The 24,921-nt window shown below is 40.6% G+C and overlaps 1 protein-coding gene across 2 annotated transcripts; it reads left to right on the top strand.

The window, feature by feature from the left end:
• The first annotated feature begins 356 nt into the window (after window positions 1–356).
• ccdc186 (coiled-coil domain-containing protein 186) lies at window positions 357–24,876 on the top strand. Of its 2 annotated transcripts, none has more exons than XM_070851261.1 (16): window positions 357–446; window positions 2,115–3,123; window positions 3,527–3,653; window positions 5,152–5,280; window positions 7,370–7,582; window positions 8,024–8,143; window positions 8,990–9,094; window positions 9,930–10,028; window positions 12,183–12,269; window positions 12,358–12,500; window positions 13,399–13,654; window positions 14,060–14,249; window positions 16,661–16,741; window positions 17,016–17,244; window positions 21,930–22,149; window positions 24,226–24,876. In XM_070851261.1, the coding sequence occupies exons 2-16, from the start codon at window positions 2,165–2,167 to the stop codon at window positions 24,307–24,309; spliced, it is 3,042 nt and encodes a 1,013-aa protein (XP_070707362.1). In that variant the 5' UTR covers window positions 357–446; window positions 2,115–2,164; the 3' UTR covers window positions 24,310–24,876. The 2 variants fall into 2 exon arrangements, with proteins under 2 accessions (XP_070707362.1, XP_070707360.1); XM_070851259.1 differs by having other exon boundaries at window positions 16,661–16,759.
• The last annotated feature ends 45 nt before the right edge of the window (window positions 24,877–24,921 follow it).

Here is a 24,921-nt window from a genome sequence, read left to right as displayed (position 1 = left end):
GGTTTGTATTCAACAATATAAAGTTTTGGGAAAAAGATAGTTTTGTTTTTAGTGTATAATTTGCAAGAAATCCCAATATACTCATTTACTAATGTTGTATCAGTCAGTACAGCAATTATGGGCTGCAAGTAATTTGTCATATCAATAATGTGAGACATATGTGTGGTATTTCATGCAGTTAACTGGTGTATTTGTTATATTTAATTGTCTGTAAGAAAATAGGCGGAGGTGTACCTGTCGTTTGTTGACGTCAGGCTGACGTCATAACTCCCTGGGCTGTCATTGGTCAATACCGCCTCATCGTCTCTCCCGCAGTGGCCATATTTGTTGATGTGTCATATCAAAGTGACTGGTTGGGGCTATCAGCTGCTGAGGCAGAAAGCTCAAAGTTCACTCTTATCCCGCTTGCCGCCGCATTGAATCACGCCATGGGGTTTTCGCATTCGGTGGGTGAAAATATAACTATTTTTGGCATTCATGTCAGATACCAGCGATGGCTAACCGCTACGCTAGCTGAGAAGTGAGCGGACTGTACTTGTAGCTAACCTAGCTAACGCCTCTCTTATCAACGTTAGCTTGGGTAGCTAGCAAGCGATTCCTCCATACAATATGTCAGTCTGCTGTTCAGCGTTACATCCATTTGAACCTCCGATTAATAGTTTGCTGTGTTTTAGCATGTGCATTGTTTTCCGCTTGTTAACCTTAATGTGTTGCCCTAATGCTTTGTTGTGGTTATCCAATGAGCCAACAAGCTAGTGTCAGCATTGGCATGGCTAACGTTAAATGGACCGAAATGTTACTAAAAGGCTAGTAAATACAAATGGCACATCGGCCTGCTGCTTGCTAACTACACATTAACCAATCCGATGCATGCAAATCTAAAGGGTGTGTATTAATGCGGCTGGCTGACCTTACGTTAGCTACTTTTGACAGTGTCATGACATGACACCTGTCACAAGAGCGTCAACATCATTGCGTGTGTTTGAGCTGTTGTGCTTTTAGTGCTTAACGTGAGAAGCTCGATTGTGTTGCTGAATGTGTCAATGTGACTTTAATATAGTTAGATGACGGTAGGCACAAGGTTCCCATGTTTCACTGTAAGACTTAAAACGTGTGTAATAGGGCCGATGGGCGAGAGGTACATCAACTGGTATTGAGGAGACTTCTGACTTCTCTCAGGAAACATGATGTAATAGAGGACCTCAACATTATTACTTTTATAAGACAGTAACCCAGAGAGCTATCAGAAAGTTTGCATGACTTTGAGCTATTCTCAGCCCTCTCCAAGTGATTAATTACACAGTAGATGCTGACAAAGCCATTTTCTGTCCAAGGGAATAATGTGTAACTGCAGAGCATTTGTTCTATTTAAGAGCTTCAGGCAATGACTGAGTACTTTGTTCGTTAGCCATTCCTAAGTTTTAGTAAGGACAGGCTTAGTGACTGGTCAATTTTCTTCATATCCCTCAGATAAAGTAAATGAGAAAAGTGGCATCAATCCAATCCATAAAGGCTGTATTTTTTTTGCTCAAAGGTAAGCGTGAGAATGTTTTCCGGCATGTCCTTATGACATGCTTCAAAATCATTTTCATCTGGCTTCACATTAAACCCAGTTAGACAAGTAGTACACTTTAAAACCTAACATGATACAGCCCTTGGATTTACGTAATCATTTTCGACATAACACACACACATAATTTGACTTTGTAATCATCTTGCATACCTGTCTTATGACGTTTTATGTCACATGCCCATAAGTGTAACTATGTCACAGGTTTTGACAGCACCACATCTCTTAGTGTATCTCTCTGTTGGGAATGCCTTTGAGTTATGTGCTACAGATAAACCTGCAAATTGTTAGAGCCACCATGAGGAAAAGTGAAACTTAATATCAGATTATTTAGGGTTTTTCTTGGCTCAACACAAGGACAAGGTTGAGCAATTGTACATGCAAAAAGCAAAGGACTGCTGTATTGATGATATTCAGGAATTCTCAGCTGTTGACAGAAAACCTGTTGTCACATTATGTATATAAACCCAAACAGTTTATTCTGTCTATGCTCCCAATAAGTCTCGCTCTCTCTCTCCTCTGTCTCTCTCTCTGTCTCCGGTAGACTTGAACCAGACAGGGACCCTGGAACCTGTTCCTGCCTCAGATACACACATGATGGAAGGATCAGAGATTGTGTCTGAGGAATCTCACCCAGTGAATCAGCTTCACAACAGCACATCTAACACAGAAGAGGAGGAACAAATCCCTCAAAACAGTGCAGATGAAGCAGAAAAGAGCAGTCAGGCAAAAGATGATGCACAGCTTGACAGTCAATTAATCAAGACTACAACAGATGTTCAGACGTATACAAACACAAAGTCGGAAACTCAAACATGCAGTCAGAAACGTGTAGAGGTGGGTGAGCTGAATGCTGATGCGGACTGTGATAGCAGCGCAATTTCCAAGGAAGGCGGAATACCTTCACTTTCAAACGAGGCAGGCGGAGCTTTGCTAGCCCCAGTTACCACGTTGGATGATGTGGTAGAAAGTGCCCCTTCTGTTCTTGAAGGGACAATAGAAACCTTATTGACTTTTAATGAAGTGACAGATTCTCATGCCACCACTCCAAACAGCGGTGAGCAGCCATCAGTCTTGGTTACAAATTGTTCCACAGAGCCGTTGCCTGCTGATGATAGTGGTTCATCTGAGAATCCACCATCCTCTTCCGTCCAGAGCGCTTCCAAAAACTCCCCAACCGACTCAACAACCACGTCTGGGATCTCTAATGGCCCTTCTACCCCCAGTTCTGACACTGTCAGCTCCTCTCTGGCTTCCAGCCCACAAACCAGTGGCAACACCTCAGCCCCCTCACATTCCTTGTCAAGTCCGTATGACACTGATTGCAGCCGAAAGCTTATCTCTCAGATCCAGCGCACGCTGTCTCAGGAGTCACTGCTGGATGAGCTAGATTCAGAGCTGTTGTCTTGCCACCTGTCCTTGGGTGAAAGTGGAGGTGAGAGGAAAGGGAGCCCACCTATCAATGGACTCCCTCCAGACAAAGAGGGCTGCATGGTGGTCTTTGAGAAGTGTGTGCAGTACAAGTATGCACAGCAGGAGAAAGCTATTCACAGGTAAACTATTTCAGTTAAAATTGATGCACAGTAGTGTCAGCTATTATATTAATCCAAGTCTCTGGTGTAGTTGCTGACTTATGATGTACCAGGCCACCTACATCCCATCACTTTAAACAGCTATTTGTACAGTACTTAGCCTCCATTGTAATGGGTTGGTTTAGCAAGAGATTAGCGTAGTTGCTTATTTTTGTTTTCTTTTTTTCATCTTGTATTTAATCTGTCTTAATTAAGTGGACACACAGGAATGATTGTTTTATAGCTGTTCGTTTTTTTACAGTAAAAAAAAAAAATCCACATGTCCTGCTTTGCCTTCTGGTAACAGCCTAATTCCTCTGTACTTTGTATGGGGGTTGGCCTGACCTGAATTGTTATTGTATCCTATATGTGTGTGTGTGTATAGGTTGCTTGAGGAGAACAAGAGGCATCAGGAGCTGATCCTGGGTATCTGTTCAGAGAAGGACAATATGAGGGATGAGCTAAAAAACAGGACAGAGACTGAGAAGCAGCACATGGCCACCATTAAAAAGGTTAGTTTCATTTTCCATGGTCTATTCATGCTGTCCTGGGTCATATGGCACTGTCTCTTATGGAGCAGAAACACAAGTGATGTGCTCTGTATCTGTCCATTGGTCCAAAACAAGCAGGCTCTAAAGTAAAGGCATATGTTATTTTAATCAAATCTTGAAAACAATAGAAGCTCTATTCACCATATGTTTTTCAACAACAAGGAAGCGCTCCACTGTGATGTTTTGTCTGACTCCCTGCTTGTGCCGGACATTGACTTCTTCTAATTGTGATCACATAGAACCCATTTTTGCAAATATTTTCAGTTAGGATCTGTCACAGTTCTGAGGAAGGAAAAACAACCCCACAGCAGCCTTACAAATGTATACAAACACTAATGGCATGTCAGAATATAGCTCTCTACCCGTGCCAAATCCGCTAGACTTTATATTATCTGAATAAATATTGCCATCCAAAAATGTATTAAAAAATGTTCTCTACCAAAATATAGAAACTGCACACTTGACATACATTATATAGGTAGAAACCTAGAATCATCATCATCCTTTAATATATGGAAAACTAAAGGCCCAATTATCTCTTTTAATGGGTGAGAGTTTAGCCTACATTGAATGTTGCACAATTAGAGGACAAACCAGAGGACAAATGGTGTGTAGCAGCTTTGGTCACAGTGACACTCCAATTCAATTAAATCTGGAGTCCAGCCCTGTGTAGTTAGCAATTAAGGAAGTCAAACAAAGCAGCCTGGTGGGTAGAAGAAAAGGACACAGAGTTCTGATTACTAGCATTCAACATGCCACATGGGAATAAAGGACTGTATTCATTTGTGTGAATTATTTGTGCTTTTAAACGTCTTGCGCCTTTTGTGTGTCTGTGTGTGTGTGTGTCTGTGTCTGTGTGTGTGTGTGTGCCTGTGTGTGTGTGTGTCCTACCCTTTGATTTGCAAAGCTTACCATCTACATAGCACTCCAAAACACGAGTATGTCTCTATTCATTGGACAAAAGCATCGCTGTTGCCATAGAAGGAACAATAATGGTAATTCATGCTTTCTAGGTTACAGCATTTGTTTAATCATTGTGCAAGCAAAAGGGTGAAGGAGGGATTTTAATGACATAGACTCTATGTGTGCTTGGTTCCCCTTTTTTTAGTCATTTGTTTAGTCTTGACAGATTAAATGTAGTTTACTAATCGTCATTCTGCTGCATTTTTCAGAAAAACCATTAAAGTAAAGGATTTACTATGAAATAGTCAGATCAACACTAATCATATTTAATACAAAAATGTAGGCTTTATGCTTATCTTGTCTTTTACAGGAAAATTACCTGATTTCGATGGAGGGAAATGCCAAACTCCCTTCCTCTTCCTGTACTATCTAGATTCATTTTGCTTCCATCATTTTGCGTCAGATGTCATCTTGTGTAACAGGCTAGACCAGGTCTGGTGTCGGCTTGCATGTTGCCCAACAAGTCTCTTACCCTGTATACTCCCTGTGTCTGCAGTTGGAGGGCAGGGTGGAGGAGCTGCTGAAAGAATTGAAGGAGTCACGGGATAAACTAATTCACCAGGATCAGGCAGCTAAGGCTGCCCTCCAGCAGATGCAGAAGGAGATGGCCTACCGGCTAGAACAGGTATAACAAATTCACCATTCGTGAATCATATCCTGACTAGTTAGGAGATAATTGGCTCTTAATGTAAAGATGACAAATATCCTCTGAGCTTAACAAGATACAACAGATATTACTACTGAACACTGAAGAGCTACTTGGGGATACTTTTGGCATAACATGGCATGGGATGCTCACTGTTAGTATTATTGATGTATTGACATGAGTACAGTCTACAGCTCCTGTGGTCAGAGATAACACCACTGAGGCAGCAGCTTGTCAGAGGAAAATGAACAGATGCAAGCTGGGACAGTTAAGGAAGACATTTCAAACCACAACACAGCACTTAGTGCTCAGAATCATCTTAATCATCCACAACACTTTCAACATCAATAATATCATCATTAAACATCATTAAGAGAGTTATAACACAAAAATCACTGAAGATGTTGTATTCATTTGCACATTTCCTTGTGTGCCGGATTGTGGTGTAATATGTTTTTGCTGGTCCTACTGCTGCATCACTATTAGACAGACTGCAGGCTGAGTATCTCCTTCTACATTATCTGTAGTATTTCTGTCTGTAAACCTAGAATATGATTATGCATCAATCCAATGCCAGTAAGTTTTGCCACATTACATGAGTATTGTATTATCTTTTGATTGAAATTATTGCTGAAATAGATTAAAAACAATACTCACAACTGGCACTTTATCCCACATGTCTTTGAAGACGTTTGCACAAAACTAACAGCTGAGTAGTCAAGGTCTTAGCACACCAAACTCTTGTTATTGCAGATTTAATCACTTGTTAAGCGAATAGTGCAGGGGAGCACATTTTTCATCCAATAGTTTACACACCTGGTTGAAACCGTGCAGGGTACTTCTCTCTTGACAGTTTTGTCACACTTTACAATTTTTAATTTCACTGTTCAGTGAACAATATGAGGTATCAGCCATCTCTTTTAAGCCCTTCCCATGTATCCGTCCTCCCTTGTATTAAGATAGTGACCCAGTTGTAACCAACTGTTGCCTCTAAGGTTTCGAACATTTGGCCGTAACTCTTACACCTTTTCTCCACCCTTGTCTTGGACTTTCTGAAAGTCCAACTTGTCAGAGAATTGGGGTAGGAACATAAAACTGACAAACTACAAAATGGCACATGAACGTTTTGTTGGCTTCAGGAATGAACACATTGGTGTGAAAACAGTAGAGAAAGCTGTGAGTAAACCACACGGTGGAGAGCAGGTGTCCGTATATTAGGTGTACTACGTTGTGCTCTGCTGTTGACAGTGCTGGACCGCTTAAAGGGCTTCAAATATAGACAGGCTGGCACTTAGTCAGTGAAAATATGAACTTCCTCGATTATTTTTTCATTGTAGAAATATTAGCTTATATATATATATTTTTTAAGTAATGTGTGTGTTTCAATTGTCAGCAGCAAAACCCAATTGGAGCACCACTATTTAAAACTCTAATGCCAATTGGTGTGTCCCAGCGTGAATTTTGTTTGTGGAACTAGTTAGACAAAACAAGCAATTTGAACAATATAATCACTTTGGATGCTGGGAAATTGTGACATTTATCACAGTTTTCTGACATTGTATTAATGAAACAATAAGAAAATAATATGCAGATTAATTGAAGATGAAAATAGTTGTTAGTTTTTATAGGAATACAAAATATGGGATTAAGAGTCTGGGTGCATTGCTTCATCTTTAATAACTAGTAATGTTGTAATATATTACATCATTGCCCCCACAGTGAAATAAGGCAACAGGAAAGTGGTGCTATAATATTTCTGCCAAATGGAAGCATGTTGGCTCTATTTGCCAAAGGTTGACAAGCTGACAGTCATACAGTAAGTCAGCAGTTTAATCTTCCATCCACCTGCAAAGTCATCCATCTGTCTATCCAACTGTCCTTCCGTAATTACTTCAGCTAGTTCGGGTGGAAGTTACAGCACCTCAGCCATCTTCTTTTAGAGATTCGTGAGGGAAACATCACTTTTTTTTGATCGTCTTAAGGATCCAAGAGTTAAAGCAGCTCAGTGACTGGAGTGTGTGAAATGACAGTATTTAAACCTAACTCATGATATGAACAACCATCTCAGGTGAACAAGAAGTGTGACGAGGCACGCCAAGAGAAGGAGGCCATGGTGATGAAATATGTGCGGGGGGAGAAAGAGGCCCTCGACCTGAGGAGGGATAAGGAGGGTTTGGAGAAGAGGCTAAGGGAAGCCACCAAGGAGGTAGACCGCCAGGCCCTCCGAGGAAACCAGCTGGCCCAGGAGAAAGGCCGGCTGCAGCAGCTGTATGATGCCAAGGTAAATACAGCGTCAATTAGAAGTGTCTTGGTGAAGCATTGTTATTCTGAAGGCTGTTTGTATCTGGACATAAAGACTCAATAACAGTAGCTTACCAAGATTTTATTTGCATTTAGCTTAGCTGTTTTGATGTGTTTATTTGAACTTATTTTAAGTGTGATATGTGGTGATTGAATATTGCATAATCTGCCAGTAGAGACATTAAAAGCATACAAAGCTGCCCCACTCAGATTGTACTTTATAGTGAAAATGACTTCACATCTTGTCTGAGCTGTATATTTGACGTCCCTCTTGGAATTTGCATGCTCATGATAAATATTGGAGAACTGGCTGGATAAAAATATCAAGACTGGTTATTTAACTAGTGTCTCAGCTAAACACGTGTTTGATGTCATATCCTCTGATGTTGTTCCTGCTTCACCCATCTCTCTGTGTTCTCAGGAAGGTGAGGTTAGCAGGTTGACTCGAGAGGTGGAAAAGTTGAAGGAGGAGATTAACTCGCATCTTATTAAGGTGAAATGGGCCCAGAACAAACTAAAGAGCGAGGCGGATGCACACAAGGTAATGTGTCTGTGTTGCTTTTGTATTTATTTTATGTCAAACAACTTTTAGTCTTTTCTTATTTTAGGTCTTCTATTGTAAACTATAAACACAGACGAGAGCACTGTTTTTTTTAATTCCTTGTTCATAACATCATAGTGCTTTGGATGAAACATGCTGCAGTCAGATTTTAATCAGTTTAGCTATTTTTGGTCATGACGCACTGAATACAAGTAGCTTGAAATTATAGCTACAAATTTATACATTTATATGGCAACACTGTTGATATAAAGTCGTTGCAGCTCCAGCATACAGTGTATACATTGCCTATATCAGTCTGAAAGAGGATGCTTAAATTTTGGGTCAATGTTGATTTTCTTTACTTGGTGTAGAAACCTGTCTGTCTGTTGTTTGTCAATGATGTGCGCCAGGATATAAATGGCATGCCCCTCAGTCATTTCATCTGCAGCCGCTCCATAAAAGAACATGATTAGATGTGTCTTTTGATTCAGGGGCAAAATGAAATGGGGTGAAAATTGTACAGTAATGATCCTGCAAGGAAATCATCATTAACATTGATTCTATTTTTGAAAATGTATATTACAAAATAATGCTGTTGTTTCAAACTGCCCTCAAGCAAATGCAAAACTATAAAAACAGGAAAAAGCAAAACCTCAGTAATCGCTCCAGGCTACATTGAGCTGAGCCACTAATGTTTTTCCTTGTGGTGGTGGTGGTGTGTGTGCTTGCGTGTAAAGCACTTTGATGGGAAAAGAAGTCATAAAACAAGAGCCTTTATTCCCCTTGTTGTGGCTTTATATCGTGCAGTCATGCAGCACAAGCATGTGTATGTTATTGTGTGTGCAGGAAACTAAAGACAAATTGAGAGAGACCACATCTAAATTGGCTCAGGCCAAAGAAGAGACTGAACAGATCCGCAAGAACTGCCAGGACATGATCCGAACATACCAGGTCTGTGATATTTATCACACAGAAGTATTAGTTTGCTCATAACCGAGAATGTAAATGTAACACATCTATGTCCAAGAAACATGGTACATGTCTGGATGTGTGTGCATGGAATGGATATAGGTAGAGATTGTATGTTTTGTGGCAGTGTCATAATTTGTGTGCTTATGGAAATCATACAGTTAGCCTACTCCATGGCTGAACTAACCAACTGGTCAAAGAATTAAATGTATCAGATCTGTTTGGTCGATGACACATGAATGAGTAAACTTTCAGCTGTATGACAGACTATACTCTCACATACATGGACTGAATGTCACTGTTCGCATGTCATTATTTTTTTCAGTATAATAAGAAAAGATGCTATTGGTTCGACTCTGCTTCAGGAGAATGGCAGTTTTCACTTATACCTTATGATGGTAGTAAAGAGCTGCCAGAGTTTTCTTGTTATATATGAGCCATGTGGTGGAAAGGCTTATTTGAGCCACTGTTCTTTCACCAGTAGTGTATCATCAGAACACACACAGAGATTGTTACACATTACACATTTTTTATACTATTAGCATATGTCATGTTTAGAAAGAGTATCATATAGCTAATAAGACCAGAAAAGAAGTTGAATTGTGCAAAAAAAATGATACCCTGATATCTCTGTTGCAAACATGCTCTAGTGTCTCATTTTCATCATCAGTTGCTTCCCTTTTCTAACTTTTTATATTTAATAAATATCCCAGGCTAGACTTCTCTTGATGCCATCCCCTCTTTTAGTGTTGTTTCAGCCGTTGGGTTCTCGCTGTCGCCCTGTTTATTATCTTGTTTTCACCCCTCTCTCCTCCAGGAATCGGAGGAACTCAAGTCCAACGAGCTGGATGCTAAACTGCGGGAGACCAAAGGAGAGCTGGAGAAACACAAGCAGGAACAAACAGACCAGTTAGAGGTGATAACCGCTGTGAATACATACAAACACTGTAACTCACTTACACGTAAACGCAAGCGCTCATCCAGGTGTCATCAATCAGCATACATGAGCTCAAGGTGGTCAGTGTGCGGGCACTTAAACTCCTGGACAAAATGCGAAGCTAAGCATCGTTACATAAACATTAGTAGTTTACAAGCTTTTTTGAATTTTGTTTCTATTTGTATGTGACGATCCAATCAAAAATACAAATTTTGTTTGCTGTTAATTGAAAATTATATATATATACGTTCTTTTCCACCAGGCCACCATTCAGCCTTTTGTTGTTGGTCTTGATGCCAGCTCTTCTAGTAAAACTGTTTATATTCAGCTGCTTTCATCAATTTGAGAGGTGTAATTGCCTTAAGTAGGAGTGAGTAACAAACTGGCACACACAGGCTCCACAGGCAGACATGCATGCACGTACTCACAGCCATGGACTCGATCCAAACACAATGGCCTGTTTTTCTCCCTGCCCCATTCTGACGGGAATTGCACTTTAAAAATAAATGGCCTACAAATAATCAATATGAAGCTGTGTGTTTCAACAACAACCCAGAAAAAAAAAAATCACCCATAGCTGCTGTCATTTCACAGTCTTTGTTTATCAAGTGTGCGTACAAATCCTTAAAGGCATTAAATGGTCTTACATTTAAATTTCAATGTATTCATTTGAACTGAACTGAATTGAACTAATTCTACTTCTTTTTCATTTCCGTCAGAAATGTATTCCTAAAAAGATGGATACGATTAACTCCGTAGTATCAGACATCCAGTTGTCCATTAACTTTTCCTATTGTCATATAGAGCATGTTGTATGCCTACCAATGATCCTTGTGCAGATTGCTTTTAGGACAGACTTTCCCATTAAGGACTTTGATTTTGGCAGATATCGCTGCCCCGCTGACGAATAAATTGGTCCAAGCTTGTGTTTATTTTTGTAGTTGTTTTGCTGCAGCTTCATCATAAATAATGCAAACAAAACAGTTGAGTTTCCATTACTCTGTGAGTGTCGACATTAAAATGAGATGGGAAGGGATAAATAAAGGACATTAAATTTGCCGGCATCTTCATTACTGCCATGTTGTCTTGGATACCACGGGCTACTAATAGCTTCTTGGAAAAGTTGACTAGCAGCAGGTCCATTAATGGATTTATTAAAAAGATGAGACGAAACATTATTAAGTCTTGTTTTCACACGCGTAATGAGTGCATAAGCAAAATGTCGTTAATGAATGCCACATTTTGATTGTCGGGAAATACTTCTGCAATGAAATGATGCTACATTAAGATTTTTCTTCTGTATCTTGTAGAAAAAAATGTGTTCCATTATTTGTGACTGACTCCAAAACCCTACTGCGGACGCCTGCGTCTCGTTTCGGCTGCGATCCGGTTTTGCTCCGTCCTCAGTGTGGTTGTAAAACCCAGTGGGAGCATTTCAGTAGTGTGTCAGGCGTTGTCAGTGTTTTGCCTGACTGATTAGTTGACTTGCTCAGATTTTGTTGAATAGGTCGTTTTCCTGTGACTTTCGTGCTTCTAATGTGTCTAACAAGCTACGTTTGGATTTTGTTTATTTTAAATGTGTTTCTTGTGTGTATTTACTGCTTTGTTGTACTGTAACCTACAGACGGCAGCTAAAGTGAAAGATGAACCTCTTGTCGAACCTGGTGTTAAAAAAAAACAAAAAAAACCCTCTGACCGTTTAATGTCTGGCCTTGTGCCACTGATTATAAAATATTATTGATGTGGTGGTGGCATATACGTCTGCACAGGGGCTTTTATTTTGCGGTTTGTTTGTCTGCCTTATCTGCTCCGTGCTGGTTGATGCGGTTGGGCTGCGGCAAGTGTTGAAAATGGAACTGTCACGTATCTTTAGCTGAGCAGAGAGCCGAGTCACTTCTGGGATGCAACGCAGACGTCCCCAGTTGGTTTTAGCCTTGAGGGTTAAGTTGAAATCACTTAAACGGAATTGGTTAAATTGTAGTATTAACAATTGGCATTGGCAGATAATTGATTGGGTATCCTTTTACTGTTAGGATTCAGAGGATTACAAATGGAAGTTAGTTGTTTGAACAGACTGAATAAAAATCTTAATAGTGGATGAATATTTAATGTGGAACTTAATGCGTCTGGCAGGTGCACCGAGTGAAGGCCAAAGAGCTGGATGACCTGAAAAGGAGTTACAAAGAAGGGATGGATGAGCTCAATACTCTACGCACCAAGGTTTGTCATACAGATTAATGCTCGAACATTTGTATGTGCACATGATCTCAGCAAGCCTTCAGCTAAATAAGTGTGTAATTTTCTATAGCTAAAGTGTCTAGAGGACGAGCGTCCACGCTGGGAGGACGAGCTGAGCAAGTACAGGGAGATTATAAACCGGCAGAAAGCTGAGATCGGCCGCCAGAGAGAAAAGATGGAAGAGATCACTGCACTCCAGGAGCAGCATCAACGGTACAAACACAAACTCACATTGAACGTGCAAGAACAGTACTGAAAGTAAAAGCACAAGAATGGACACACAGTAAGCAGCAGTAAGTGTAATGGTACATACTAACACACACTGAAGGGCAAAATTATGCACACCATAGGATCAGTGCTGCATGTCCACCACCTTACAAATAAATTAAGGGAATACATTTGTGTAAGATACATTAACAGAGGCCACTGATACTGTATTTTGGGGAGGAAGGTGCTGCCCTCTCACAATCCCATCATTTAACTTGCAGGCCAGTTGTGCATCTGTATTACTATTCAAACATAATTGGTTTTGATAGAACTGTGCATGTCGTAATATAGCTCTTGTCCCTTTTTTATGATTTTTTTCGAGTACCTTTCACAGGATTTAAAGATAGGCCAGAGACAGATATAGCACACAGGGCAGGAAGGGACTCAGGTCCCTGTGTGGGTGTACAGCTCTGCTGGCCATGTGCAGATGACTTGATAGAGAAACTTTTCCACTCATTGAAATACTGCTTTCTGTGTGTGCCAGAGTGCCATAAGTAGGTGGCCCGAACCCAAATTGATTTATGCAAAAGCTTCTCTACTTTTTTCTTTTTCTCTGGCTGTCATTTTGAGAAGCAGGAAATTTTTTCACCTCTTGAAAAAAGGAAAAAAATGATTAGATGCCAACAGTTCTTTGGTCCATAGACAGCTTCACTACCAGTGTAGACTGTGACTTTCACACACATTATTAATGGCTCTCACTATAATTTTGTGTTTGTCATACAATCCTCACATGTAATTGCATCCCTAATAGTTTGCATTTCACACACACAAGACGGGAAGTATATAATGAACGACCGTGTAATACGAGTCTTTAACCTTTTCAATCATTTCTTTTGTCATGCAGTGATAAAGAGGAGATCACGTCTCTTCAAGAAGAGGTGGACGGCCTGACCAGCCAGATGGCCGACCTCCATCGTGACGTACAAGGCAGCAGGGAGCGTGAGGCTGAGTTACTGGGCTTCACTGAGAAGCTGAGCAGCAAGAATGCCCAGCTCCAGTCAGAGAGCAACGCACTACAGTCTCAGCTGGATCAGCTCACCTGCAGCTTCGCGGAGCTCCAAGCGAGGCTGGAGGATGCCAACAGGCTTCTAGATGAAACGGTCAGAGACTTTGATAGAGTGAGATATAGAACTGATACATGACTGAAACTGACTTGGTTTTAATGGCTTAATACAATTCACTAAAATCTTTTATGAATACCTTGCAGAAGTCCTTTTCAAAAGTTTGTTTCATTTTAGTGTCTGTTGTCAGTATCAGTTTAAGGTGTGTTTTTTTCTTTTACTAATGAAACATTGGAACATATGTACTGTAAAGTGAATGATTTATGCTTCTGCCATACTCAAAACAGCTGAGTTGCCTGACTGAGAACATGCACAGTGCCCTTAAATAGTGTTATTTTCAGGCTTGACATTCAGAATAAAAATACAAGCAGCCATTGTCACAGTGCCTTACCACTCTATTATGGCTGTTATTGCATTACTCACATGTCATCATTAATCTTGCAGTCACGGCAGCTGAAACAGGAAGAGGTGCTGAGGCAGCAGGAGGTGCAGGGCCTGCAGGAGGAGCGGGCAGCGCTGCAGACAGAGGTGGCCCAACTCAAAACCAGAGTTGAAGAGCTGAGGGATGAGCTGGTGACTCAAAGAAGGAAACAAGCTGCCAACATCAAGGACCTGACGAAACAACTAACACAAGGTTAGAGAACCCCTTCATGGTACAGTAGCCAAATAAATGCACCTATTTCATCAGCAGATAAGGAGGATTACACCTTATATGTCCTATGTAGCTTGGACAAAAAGTGGTCATGAGTGGTAGCACTGCTTATAGCCTTTATTAAAGATACGTACCATTACATCTTGCTCAGTGGTGATGTGATATGAACCATCACACAGTGTGACATTACAATTAGCAGAAATAACATTGTACTACCATTTTAATAATTATCTGCTTCCTTGTCGATTTTGTGTATTTTATGATGCCATATTTTTGTCACACTGTGATGATGTGCATTCAGATATTTACAGCCAAGGCTCTTGTGGTAATTTTGAATCTTAATGCGACAACATGGCAACAGTAAAACCATGTGATGTATTTTTCTAATTTTTAATCGATTTTATTCTGTTGAAAGACAATGTTTGTGGAGTGTAGAGCATTTAAGTAAAAATTTTAATTTAGAATTCAAGAGTGTCCCCTCTTCACCAATTCATTTCTGTCTTTGTAATCTAGTGACTATCAACTCATCACCACCCCTAGTCAGCATGTAACATGTGCTGTATGCTACCGTAAATCACAATGAAGGTGAAACATAACAAAATATAATAAAACTTGAAAACATTTCTTCTTAACTCTACTTTTGTTATTGGTTATTGCAGGCAAACAGAATCAATTCAAGTGTCTGAATCTAAGAGGTGATGTGTCAGAAATACTGTAAATGTATTTAAAATGCAAGGTATTGAAGGGGTTGTATCATTTCCTGCCCCAGTGGTCACTGTGTCCACCATCTAATTTCACTCGGCTGTGAGATTTATTTTTAATATGGAATAACTCAACTGAGAGATTGTCCCTATTCTGGTTTTAATGTCGGGTCACACATACAGATTAAGAGGAGAGGGAGACGAGGGAGATGGGAGTGTACGTATAGGTGCCGTGTACAGAGACCTTATGTTCTTCTCATGCCAGGATTGGACTTGATACAGTGAGCCAGCTTCCCCTACTTGGTTCTCTGGGCACACAGACCATAAGGCATGGAGTTCAGCACTATTATCTCGTACGCACAAGCTTTTCACTTAAAGTTTGCATATAGAACAGACAGAACATTTTTATTAGGAGAGCCTGTGATCTTTCATCGGTGCTGCAGTTATACTTTCTGACTACAGTGCAGTCATTTTAAGCCTTTGTGCATGGAAGGTTTGCTGAGCATGCACTCCTCTCAAAAGTAACCGGCATCACATTTATTCAGGTAGACACCTTCACAGAGGAACTCAGTGAGCCCTGCCAAGCAATGATGCTTAGCTTTGACTTTCATTGTGCCTTTTTTGTGGAGCTCTGCCTCTAATAATTTGTTAGTAAGATTTTATAGGCAATTAATTTTTGCACGGCAGTCAATATTATCTTTCACGTTGCCCACACAAGGCTAGAAATGATTAGCTGAGGAACTGATAAGCTGATCAACAGCAAAGTAGCCCACTGATTCTGACAGTTTTCATAATTGATTAATTGTTTGAGTTATTTATGAAGCGAATATCTCCATGTTATATGCTGTTGAATGTAAAGATTTGCTTGTCTTTGTTGATATTATTGAACTAAATATGTTTTTTTACTGTTGTTTTTTTTTTTTTTTGATACCACCAAGGGGTGTTTTAACCCTTCAGAGTCTGGGGTAAAACGGCGTTTTTTTTACTACTTTTCATTTTACCTTTGTGTTTCCCATTAAAACTGCTTAGCTTGCCTTTCTTTGTGTCTTTCTTTTCAGCACAACCTCACCTATGTGATTCTACAAGTATTTATTTATTTTGACATAATATATGGACACACTGTATGTAAAAGTGCAAAAGAAACACAAAATCCGAGTAGGAACTAGTTGGATCTTTGGAGGAGCGGGGGTCTGCGCGGACACCTCCTCTCGTTGGTCTTCACGCGCAGCATCCACTTCATCCTCTGAAAGGAGTCTTCCTCAGAATCAGAACGTTCTTCCCCAGATTCAGCATCTTCTAACTCGTAGATGAGCTGTAGTGTGCGACTTCGGCTCTTCATAAATTTAGTCTTAATAGGCCGATCGACAAAATTCAAACACTTGTAAAAAGTTTGAAGTGTCCGCTTTCCAACAGTCTTTGAATTGAGCACCTGCGTGCTTGTGTCACAGCTTTACGTTTTCAAACGTGACTTTGACGCCGTGTGGCGGTCCTAGACTCCGAAGGGTTAAAAAGCACTGTGAGCTAGTTTTTAAAGGTGCTGCTTCAGTTTTGTAAAGAATTTGCTCAATTCAGTTAAGAACTTAAAATAATTTTCAGAAGTTAGTGCTACCAACAATTGTTTTGTCAAAGCAAAATTACTTTGAAAATATGGCTATCACCATTGACAGCTCCTCTCTTTCTCTTCTTCTACAGCCCGAAAGAGACTGGAGCAGGTTGAGAATGGCGGCTGCGACCGGGATGCCAGCAGTATGGGCAGTCGCTCAAGTTCCTCAGGTACTGCTCCTGGATTTGGTTAGTATTTAACAAGTAATATCATAAAAGACATTTGTTATTCCAATATTTGTCCAGCAGAGTATTTTTCTTTTTATCTGGTGGCATAAATGTCCTTCCAAAAAAGGTGGTGCTTTTATCAACAACATTTTTGCAGTCTCAGTGAAAAGGCAATATAAAGAGCATTTCTTAGTTTGTTTGCTTGCTCACAGTTGCCAAAGTCCCACCAATAAAAGTTTTTTTTAGTTCATCTTGATCTCTCCCCTCCAATCCCCAGGCTCCTTGAATGCACGCCATGGTGGGAGCAGTGGCGTTGAAGAGCGGTCACCAGAGAGCCAGTCAGGACCGTCTGTGGTGGTCGTGGACAGCTTCCCAGAGGTCGATAAGACCGTGCTTGTGGATCGCATCGTCCGTCTGCAAAAGGCCCTGGCTCGCAAGCAGGAAAAAATTGAGTTCATGGAGGATCACATCAAGCAACTAGTGGAGGAGATCCGCAAAAAGACCAAGTGAGTGGCATGGACCAAAGTACAGGGAGCAGAGAAAGAGAGATGGCAAGAACATTTTTCATTATATTTTTGTTACTGCAAGACACAACGCTGAATTAATTTTTGGGGACCACTGTTCAGATTTTACTGGTGCAGTGGATGGTTGTGCTCAAACAATACTGATGGACGGGTAAAGTTGACAGCACTCCCAATGCAAATGCTAGAAAACGCCTCATACAGTGTTTCATTTTAGTATCACTGGAAGATGTACTGGATCAATATGGACCAAAAAGAACTATTTTGAGACAAATTTTTCTTTTCACTGAACCAAATATTTAGGCACACCGTACCTCACTCCCTGGTGTACCGGTGCTTCAGCTGACCTTGACAGACACGCACATTTTATTGCCCCCTACCTCCTTCTGCGTCTCTCTCTCGTTTTTAGATTCTCAAACTAATGCTGCACTTCTGATTCGTGACAAACTGTACAGAGAGCTATTTATAGTCAAGCTGATTAAGTGAGGGAAGAATGCATCAGTATGGATCCTTGACGATGTTCCATCCATATTCATGGCGTCACCTAAACTAAAGAGACAGTGTGAAGGACATTACAGCGATTTTAATCACATCACAACTTCATGTATAGGTTATGCCTAGAAGTGGTGGTGGGCCAAAGCCAGGATAAAACGGGCTGTGGGTGTGAGATGTGAGATCTCATAGGTAGAGCCAAAGGGACTTGAGACGTTGACAGATTTTTCTCTACCGAGTGAAATCTTTATTGATCATTATGGATCACCCCAGATAGTTCATTAAAGTCGTGCGTCACGTTGGCTGTTGTTGCCAGACGATATGCTAGAGGATTATACTTGGATCATCCCACTTCTCATTTGTTTCTCAGCTGTACACTTGAATTGAATCTATTAGCCTCAACCTACATTCAAGAGTTAAAATTGAGGACGAATCCCACGGTTGCTGGGCTAAATTTAGCTCTGTAAAATCTTAGCTAAGCGGGGGGTGTTGCACTACGCAGAATGTGGATGTGAATTTGTCCTTTTTGCCTTTCTGTCCCTATCCCTCCAGGACAGCCTGGTGAACACTGACAAGCTAAGCCCGAAGTAGGTGATGAATAAAGAGACAGAGATGTGGAAGCAGAGGCTTAGTGTGTGTCTTACACAGGACAGTCAGTGGTAGAAAGTTAATAGGCTGATGTTTGATTTACGTTACCACATCCATACCACTCTGTTGTATTATCAAAGCAGTGTTTTTTGCATCTTTAAGCTCATTTACTATTAAATATTGTAATACTAGTACTATTTTCCAAAGAATATAGAGTTGTGGAGCTATTTCCAGTACCTATGGTTCGGAAAGTAAAAGTTCCACAGTGCATTTTGGCAGGAAACATCCAATCACAGAGCTTAAAACTCTGTAACATGCAGCACTAACCATGGGCAAAAGCTCACGATTATGCAGTTGAGAAAACTGATCATATAATCTGCAGCTTACTTCAGTTTAAGTTTGGATTCTGGGTCAATTTTAGATGAATTTGGCAACTACAGCTCTGTGTTCAAGCAGCACGTTAATGTGCTGCTAGGAAGTCAAAGACGGGTCCTTGGCTGCAGTGTTCATACAGTAAATGTGATCTGCAGTAAATGAGCTAAAATGCAGAAACGACAGCATCATCCTTCAAGGGCAATGATGTCTGTCCTTCAATACTCACACCTGGTTATTATGACCATTAAGCCTAAATGGTCCATTCATGTGACTTGAATTAAAATCATGCCGATACAAAGCAGTAGGAGGCCTTTGGTTCAGGAGGTGTAGAAGGTTATTTATGTGGAGAGCATCCTTTTTACTCTGTTAGGTTAGTAGTCAGTGGTAACCGCAATTTAGAGCAATTGAAGCTCTTTTGTAGACTATTATTGATCCACACCTGCTGAAAGTGTTACACAATATTATATTGGATCCTTTTGAAGGTTAGCTGAGATTTCTGTCCCACTGCCAGTCAAGTTCAGAGTTTCTCACTGCTTTTGATTTTAGTCGATCCATTAGCCAGTGCCTGTGATGTTTTGTAAATAATGCAGATAATATAATTTGATTTATTAAGATTTGATCATAAGTAGCTACAAAAAGCCTTCAACATCAAACTGATAATTGCCTCTAAATTCATGGTTTTAGCCTGCGTAGATCTGAATATGATTAAGATAAAACACTTGATAAATGAAAGGTTTTCAGGCCCCAGGCATATCTTTCTTTCTCTGCATGTTCTCTTTCTGTCTTGCCACTATTTGGGCACAACATTTGGTCACCTCGAGAGCTAGGCTTTTGTAGTGTGGACCAACACAACATATCCGAGAGCTGTAATGTGCCCAGAATTGCCACCTTCACTTCATGCATGTCTGACTTGCTTGCTGCCCTCATTGCTTTCACTCTTAGCAGGAAAAAAAAGGAGATATTACTCTCAAATTCAAAAATAAGCCATTGTCTTGCTTACTTCGGTCCCAGTGCTCACATCCCTGCCCCCCCGTCAAGCAGTGCATGCCATTCAGCACACCGTGTGGCCGCATCTTTAATTTCTGTCACTTTTTTGTTTTTACTAAACACTGTCGTGATGGAACTCGGGTCCAAATATGGACCCTTGCAAGTCTAGTCAGAGGTAAGTCTCATTTTATGTCTGTGTGAGCCCAGATGTTGTGTGCGTATGTGTGTGTGGATGGGGACAGTTTATTATGGTGGCTTCTTTTGTAGTGCTTACGTGGCTACTGAATCATTTCAACTTTTTTTGCACCATAGACTTATTTGCTCTGTTAGTTTGTAGTGCATACACTGCAAAATACAGTTTTAGGCGTATGGATATGAGGTTGACTTCTGTCTTACAGACTTACAATACCAATACATTTATCATTGTATGATAAATAATAAAATATAGGACTTTTTTTTCCCCATGCAGAGTGCAAGTAAGGGTCGTTGCTAAATACCAGTAGAGTGCTTAAAATGTGTGCCGAATTTCTAGTTTTAATCTCCCTCCTTCAGAGTGTACTTACAGCTGGCAAATTGAATATCTTCATCCCCTGTAAAATGTGCTAAATGCTTTAAGGAGGTTTGAGACTCAAGGCTGCTGCTTGCCCAGTAATATGTGCAGACGCATTTCAGCAGTTCACAACGCACAATTTTATCTTGGTTTATTAAAGCCTGATATATTCTGATACGTCTGGCATGCTTTCAACCCTTCCAAGCTCATGACATGATGTGAATAAAACGCCTAACCAGGAACAGTCACTTAATAAACGACTATCCCATGTAAAAATTTTGGCGCTTAGCATATTAAGAGACCACTTGAAGTATAATTGTCAAGGCTGGATCCATACAGTTATTTAGTTTTATTATTTATTGGCCACATATGAAAAAAAAATTTTGGTCATTATAGCACAGAGATATCTTTAAGGATGTAGTACGCACAATTTATTTTCATCTGTGTTTGATGGTCTTCTTTTTAATTCCTTTTTTTCAGTTTTGATAGTTAGAGGTGTAGTAGTAGTACTAGTAGTAGTGGTGGTGGTAGTAACCTCCAGTTGTGTTCTTTAGAATCAGTAGACAAATACTGATTTTTACTGAGTGGAAATCTTTCTGCAGAAGGAATGGTCAGGAACGTCCCTTTGCTCACAGCTCATCCTGCAGTTACCCACCCTAAAACAAAACACCATACACACCCTGAATTTGACCTAAACAATGGCAATAGGGGGCTGAATATTGTTGATGTTTCAGGTGAGTGCTGAAGGTGCACAGCTGGGTCGAGAGCAGGTTTAAAATACTGATTGCTGACCAGTCTCAAGAGATGTCCGTGAGGTTGTTGACCTTTTCTGTAGGACCGTTCACCACGGTCTTCACCTGCCCACACTCACAAGTCTCAAGAGAAAATTGAGAATGCAGTTGCAGTTGCAAAAGCTTTGTAGTTCCAACCCTCTGCGTCTCTTTGTTTTTATCTTTAATGCCTGCAGTCTAGTCCGAGCATCCCCATTCTTATAGCAATACACATGCACAGAAACAAGTCTCACACACTAATTTCCTTAATCTCCTTTATCTTGGATAGCGCTTTGTATTATTTCCCCGTCTCCTTGGTCGCATATTAAGAAATTATAATAACATAGGAGGCAGTAATGAATTTGAATCCTAATGTTGGCTCTCTGGCTCTGTTTTCCTCTGCAGAAAAGCAGCTCTTGCATGTCAGTGTTGTCTTGGCTGTACTGGGAAAATTTGACAACAGAAAGTTTAAAGCTGTTAAGCTAATGAATTTTGTTCTCTCTGACACAAACATGGCTCAACCTCGACACTATTTTCTTATTGAAGTGAAAATGTATTATGAACATGAAGATTTATCTCTCACACACACACACACACACACATGCCCATGCTAATGCAGCCGTTTTCAGTACCCGCCCCTGTGGCACAATAATAATCTTTCTAACCATGACTGAAGGTATTGCGTGTACGTGAGTTCAATAAGCCATCCCACTGGAATTACTATTCTAGAAACGTCTGCTGCTTTTGCTGCTGGAAATGGTTTCTCTTCAAGCTCCCACCTATAAATCCCACTTTTTCAATTTTCTTTGCTCAGCAGTGTCCAGCCGATGCCACACAGTCACGTCGTCTCCCCCTTCCTCTTTTGAAGCGCACTGTTTGACTCATCTCCTTCCCTTCCCCCCCAACAGAATTATCCAGAGCTATGTGCTAAGAGAGGAGTCGGGGGCCCTCTCATCTGAGGCGTCAGACATTAACAAGGCCCACCTGAGCCGGCGGGGAGGCATCATGGCTTCGCTTTACACCTCCCACCCGGCGGACAGCGGGCTGACCCTGGACCTGTCGCTGGAGATCAACAGGAAGCTGCAGGCTGTGTTGGAGGACACACTGCTGAAGAACATTACTCTGAAGGTAAAATCTCCCCCAGCAGACGTCATACTCCATAAGTATAGAGCTGCGAATGCAGAGTAACTGATTTACATGCATTGATAGTGTTGATGGCCACAGTTTCCTTCAAAGCCTCTTAATTTGCAGTTAGAGTGTGATTGCTTTAAGCGTAGATGACCTGAGTGGATAATTAATTGACTTTGTCAGCGTCGTGCTCCACCTTTGGAGCCATATAGCCAGATGTGACTTGACTATCAAAGTGTGAAGGTGCTGCCATGACCACAAAGTCCAAGTCAAATCTAAATAGAATTTCTAATTCAAATGGCTCTCATTATAGGATTTCTTTGTGTTGGCAATTTGGTTAATTCGCTCTTAATGCATAGATGGTGTTTATGTTTGTAAAGATGTTTTCTGCTATGTGTTTTTAAATGCTTTTGATTTTAATTATTTAATTAACATTTTGATTACAGCGTGCATGCCGCCAGCCTAAAATCATTTCCCTTGTCTGTAGGCCTTTTCTCAGACTCTGATAAATTAAAATCAAATTAAAATCAAATTAAAAACTCTTTGAAAACAAACTAAAGAATAACCATAACCTACTGCTGGCTCATATCACTTCAATCCTTATTTTCAATGAATAATTCTTAATTGTTTTCACAGAACACAATGGGAGATTTAAATATGTTGGACTTCAACAGATAAAACAACGATAATTACCAGATAATGGAAATCCTGGGCACAGAGGACTTGTTGTCCAGAGACATTTGGGTCGAATCTTCCAAACCGTTGACGTCATGCATATATTACACTGTCTGCATGTGACTTTCGTTTCATTTGACGAAGGCTGACCGTCCTGTCGGGAGCGCAGGGTCAGCGGGTTGTCTATCAACTACCTCAGGTTTTAGAAAAATAACATTTTGGATGTCATAGTATTATTCAGAACCTGCGTCACTGCTTCTAAGTAAGGAGACTGTGCTTCAGTGTAACCGAGACCAGCTTTTTCTCCTCACTTGTTCCGGCTCTGAAGTACTTGATTGAGCCTACTGTATTCTCAGTATTCATCCTCATCGTGTGTATGTGAGCTCAGTCCAGCTTCTGCACCTGAGGGTCTTTTTAATAATTGAATTGAATTATGATTTTCCAATTTTCGGATGCGTTGGTGTTAGACGAGTGAATCCGTTCCAGCTCTCAGTTTACAACAGCAGCCTGATGATACACTGTACCCATAAGAAAATGTAGCGCCAGACCAGCAGCAGCGGAGGAGAACCACAGAATGGAGTAAATTTTATATGTGGGTTTGACACTATAAGCAACCACTTTCATGTCGCACAGTCATTTGACCTGCTGCTGATTCGTGCAGCGTTGAGTCTCTGCATTGATAAAAGGAAAATCATTTACCACTATGTCTGTTTGAAAAGTCAGCAATACAGGATTTAGAAACTACAACTCCAAGTGGACTTATTTTTCACCATTTCAATGTACTGGAAAGCATCGAATCTTGAATTCACATCAAATACGGTTGAAGAAATTCTGCACCCTAACAGGACAAGGATGACGCAGCATAAAGATGAGCTAAAAAATTGAAGTACTTCTTAAAGCTCAAAACATGGCCACATAAACAAAACAAAGTCTGAAAACGTGTCTCATGAATTGTTACAGCCTCTTTCACGTTTCTCTTTATGCTCTCTGTCCACTTTTGTTGGCACATTAGATGCTTTAATAAATATTGTATCCATTTTTTGCAAATGAGCAGCTTTCTATTTATATTGTGTCGGACTTATTGTGTCCAACATAAGCTAAATGAGACAGTGAATTGTAATGTGGAAGTATTTTCTGGCAGAGAAGTTTGTTTCTGTGGATGAAAAGTGATTGGCAGTTAACAAGAAGTAATGATATGAAGACACTCAACAATGGCACAATAAAATAACAATAAAACAGAACAAGAACAGAAGCCAAATGAAGGCTTCACATTTATGGATAATCTAGTTTTTCCCCCTCTGTTATTTCTGATATACAGACACAGCAAAGTTGTTCTGTATACTACAAGTGTTGCTGGAGTTGTGATCTCTTCATACAGCCACTGTTTTGTCTCTCTAACAGGAGAATCTGCAGACGCTCGGTGCCGAGATCGAGAGGCTTATAAAACAGCAGCGAGATCCTGAGGATGGAGTAAGGAGGAAGTGACACGACCATGTCATGGGAAAGAGGAAATAAAAGGATATGAAGGAGCAAACTGAATTTCGTAAGTGCCAGTAGCACCTCAGGCTGCTTTTTGGACCTCTTGAACTTACTTGAACTGTCATTAGTCCATCCACATTGTACCTCCTCAGTTTCCTCCTGCCCACCACAAATCCTCCTCCGGCTAACGTCCATGTCCCCTGAGCCTTGCCAAGATAAGACTACTCGGGCCAGTTGCTACACGCTTGAAACTCTGATTGCCTTGTAAACTAATTGACCGAAGATGCCATGATTATGAATGTATAGCAAACTGTACCTGGGGAAGTAGTCAAAAAAATGATTGATTTGCCAATGAATTCATCCTGTAAGAAATGGACTGCTGTGGCTCTCCTCACAGCGACACAAACCTCTATCCACCGTACGGTAAGTAAAGAGATGAGATGATCGTTATCCAGCATGCTTTCTCTACTCGCCACCTCACGTCCGTCTGCCAATAAGCCAAATGTATTTTTGAAAGACTGCCTCCTTCAGCTTCACTCCACGGCGCAGCATATGTGAAGCCACAACGAAAAACGGAAGTACACATTTTTCATCATCTTTTGCTCTGCACAGCACTTA

Source organism: Pempheris klunzingeri, chromosome 20, assembly GCF_042242105.1.
Source record: "Pempheris klunzingeri isolate RE-2024b chromosome 20, fPemKlu1.hap1, whole genome shotgun sequence".
NCBI lineage: Eukaryota > Metazoa > Chordata > Actinopteri > Acropomatiformes > Pempheridae > Pempheris > Pempheris klunzingeri.
This window is presented reverse-complemented; position numbering and strand designations above follow the sequence as displayed.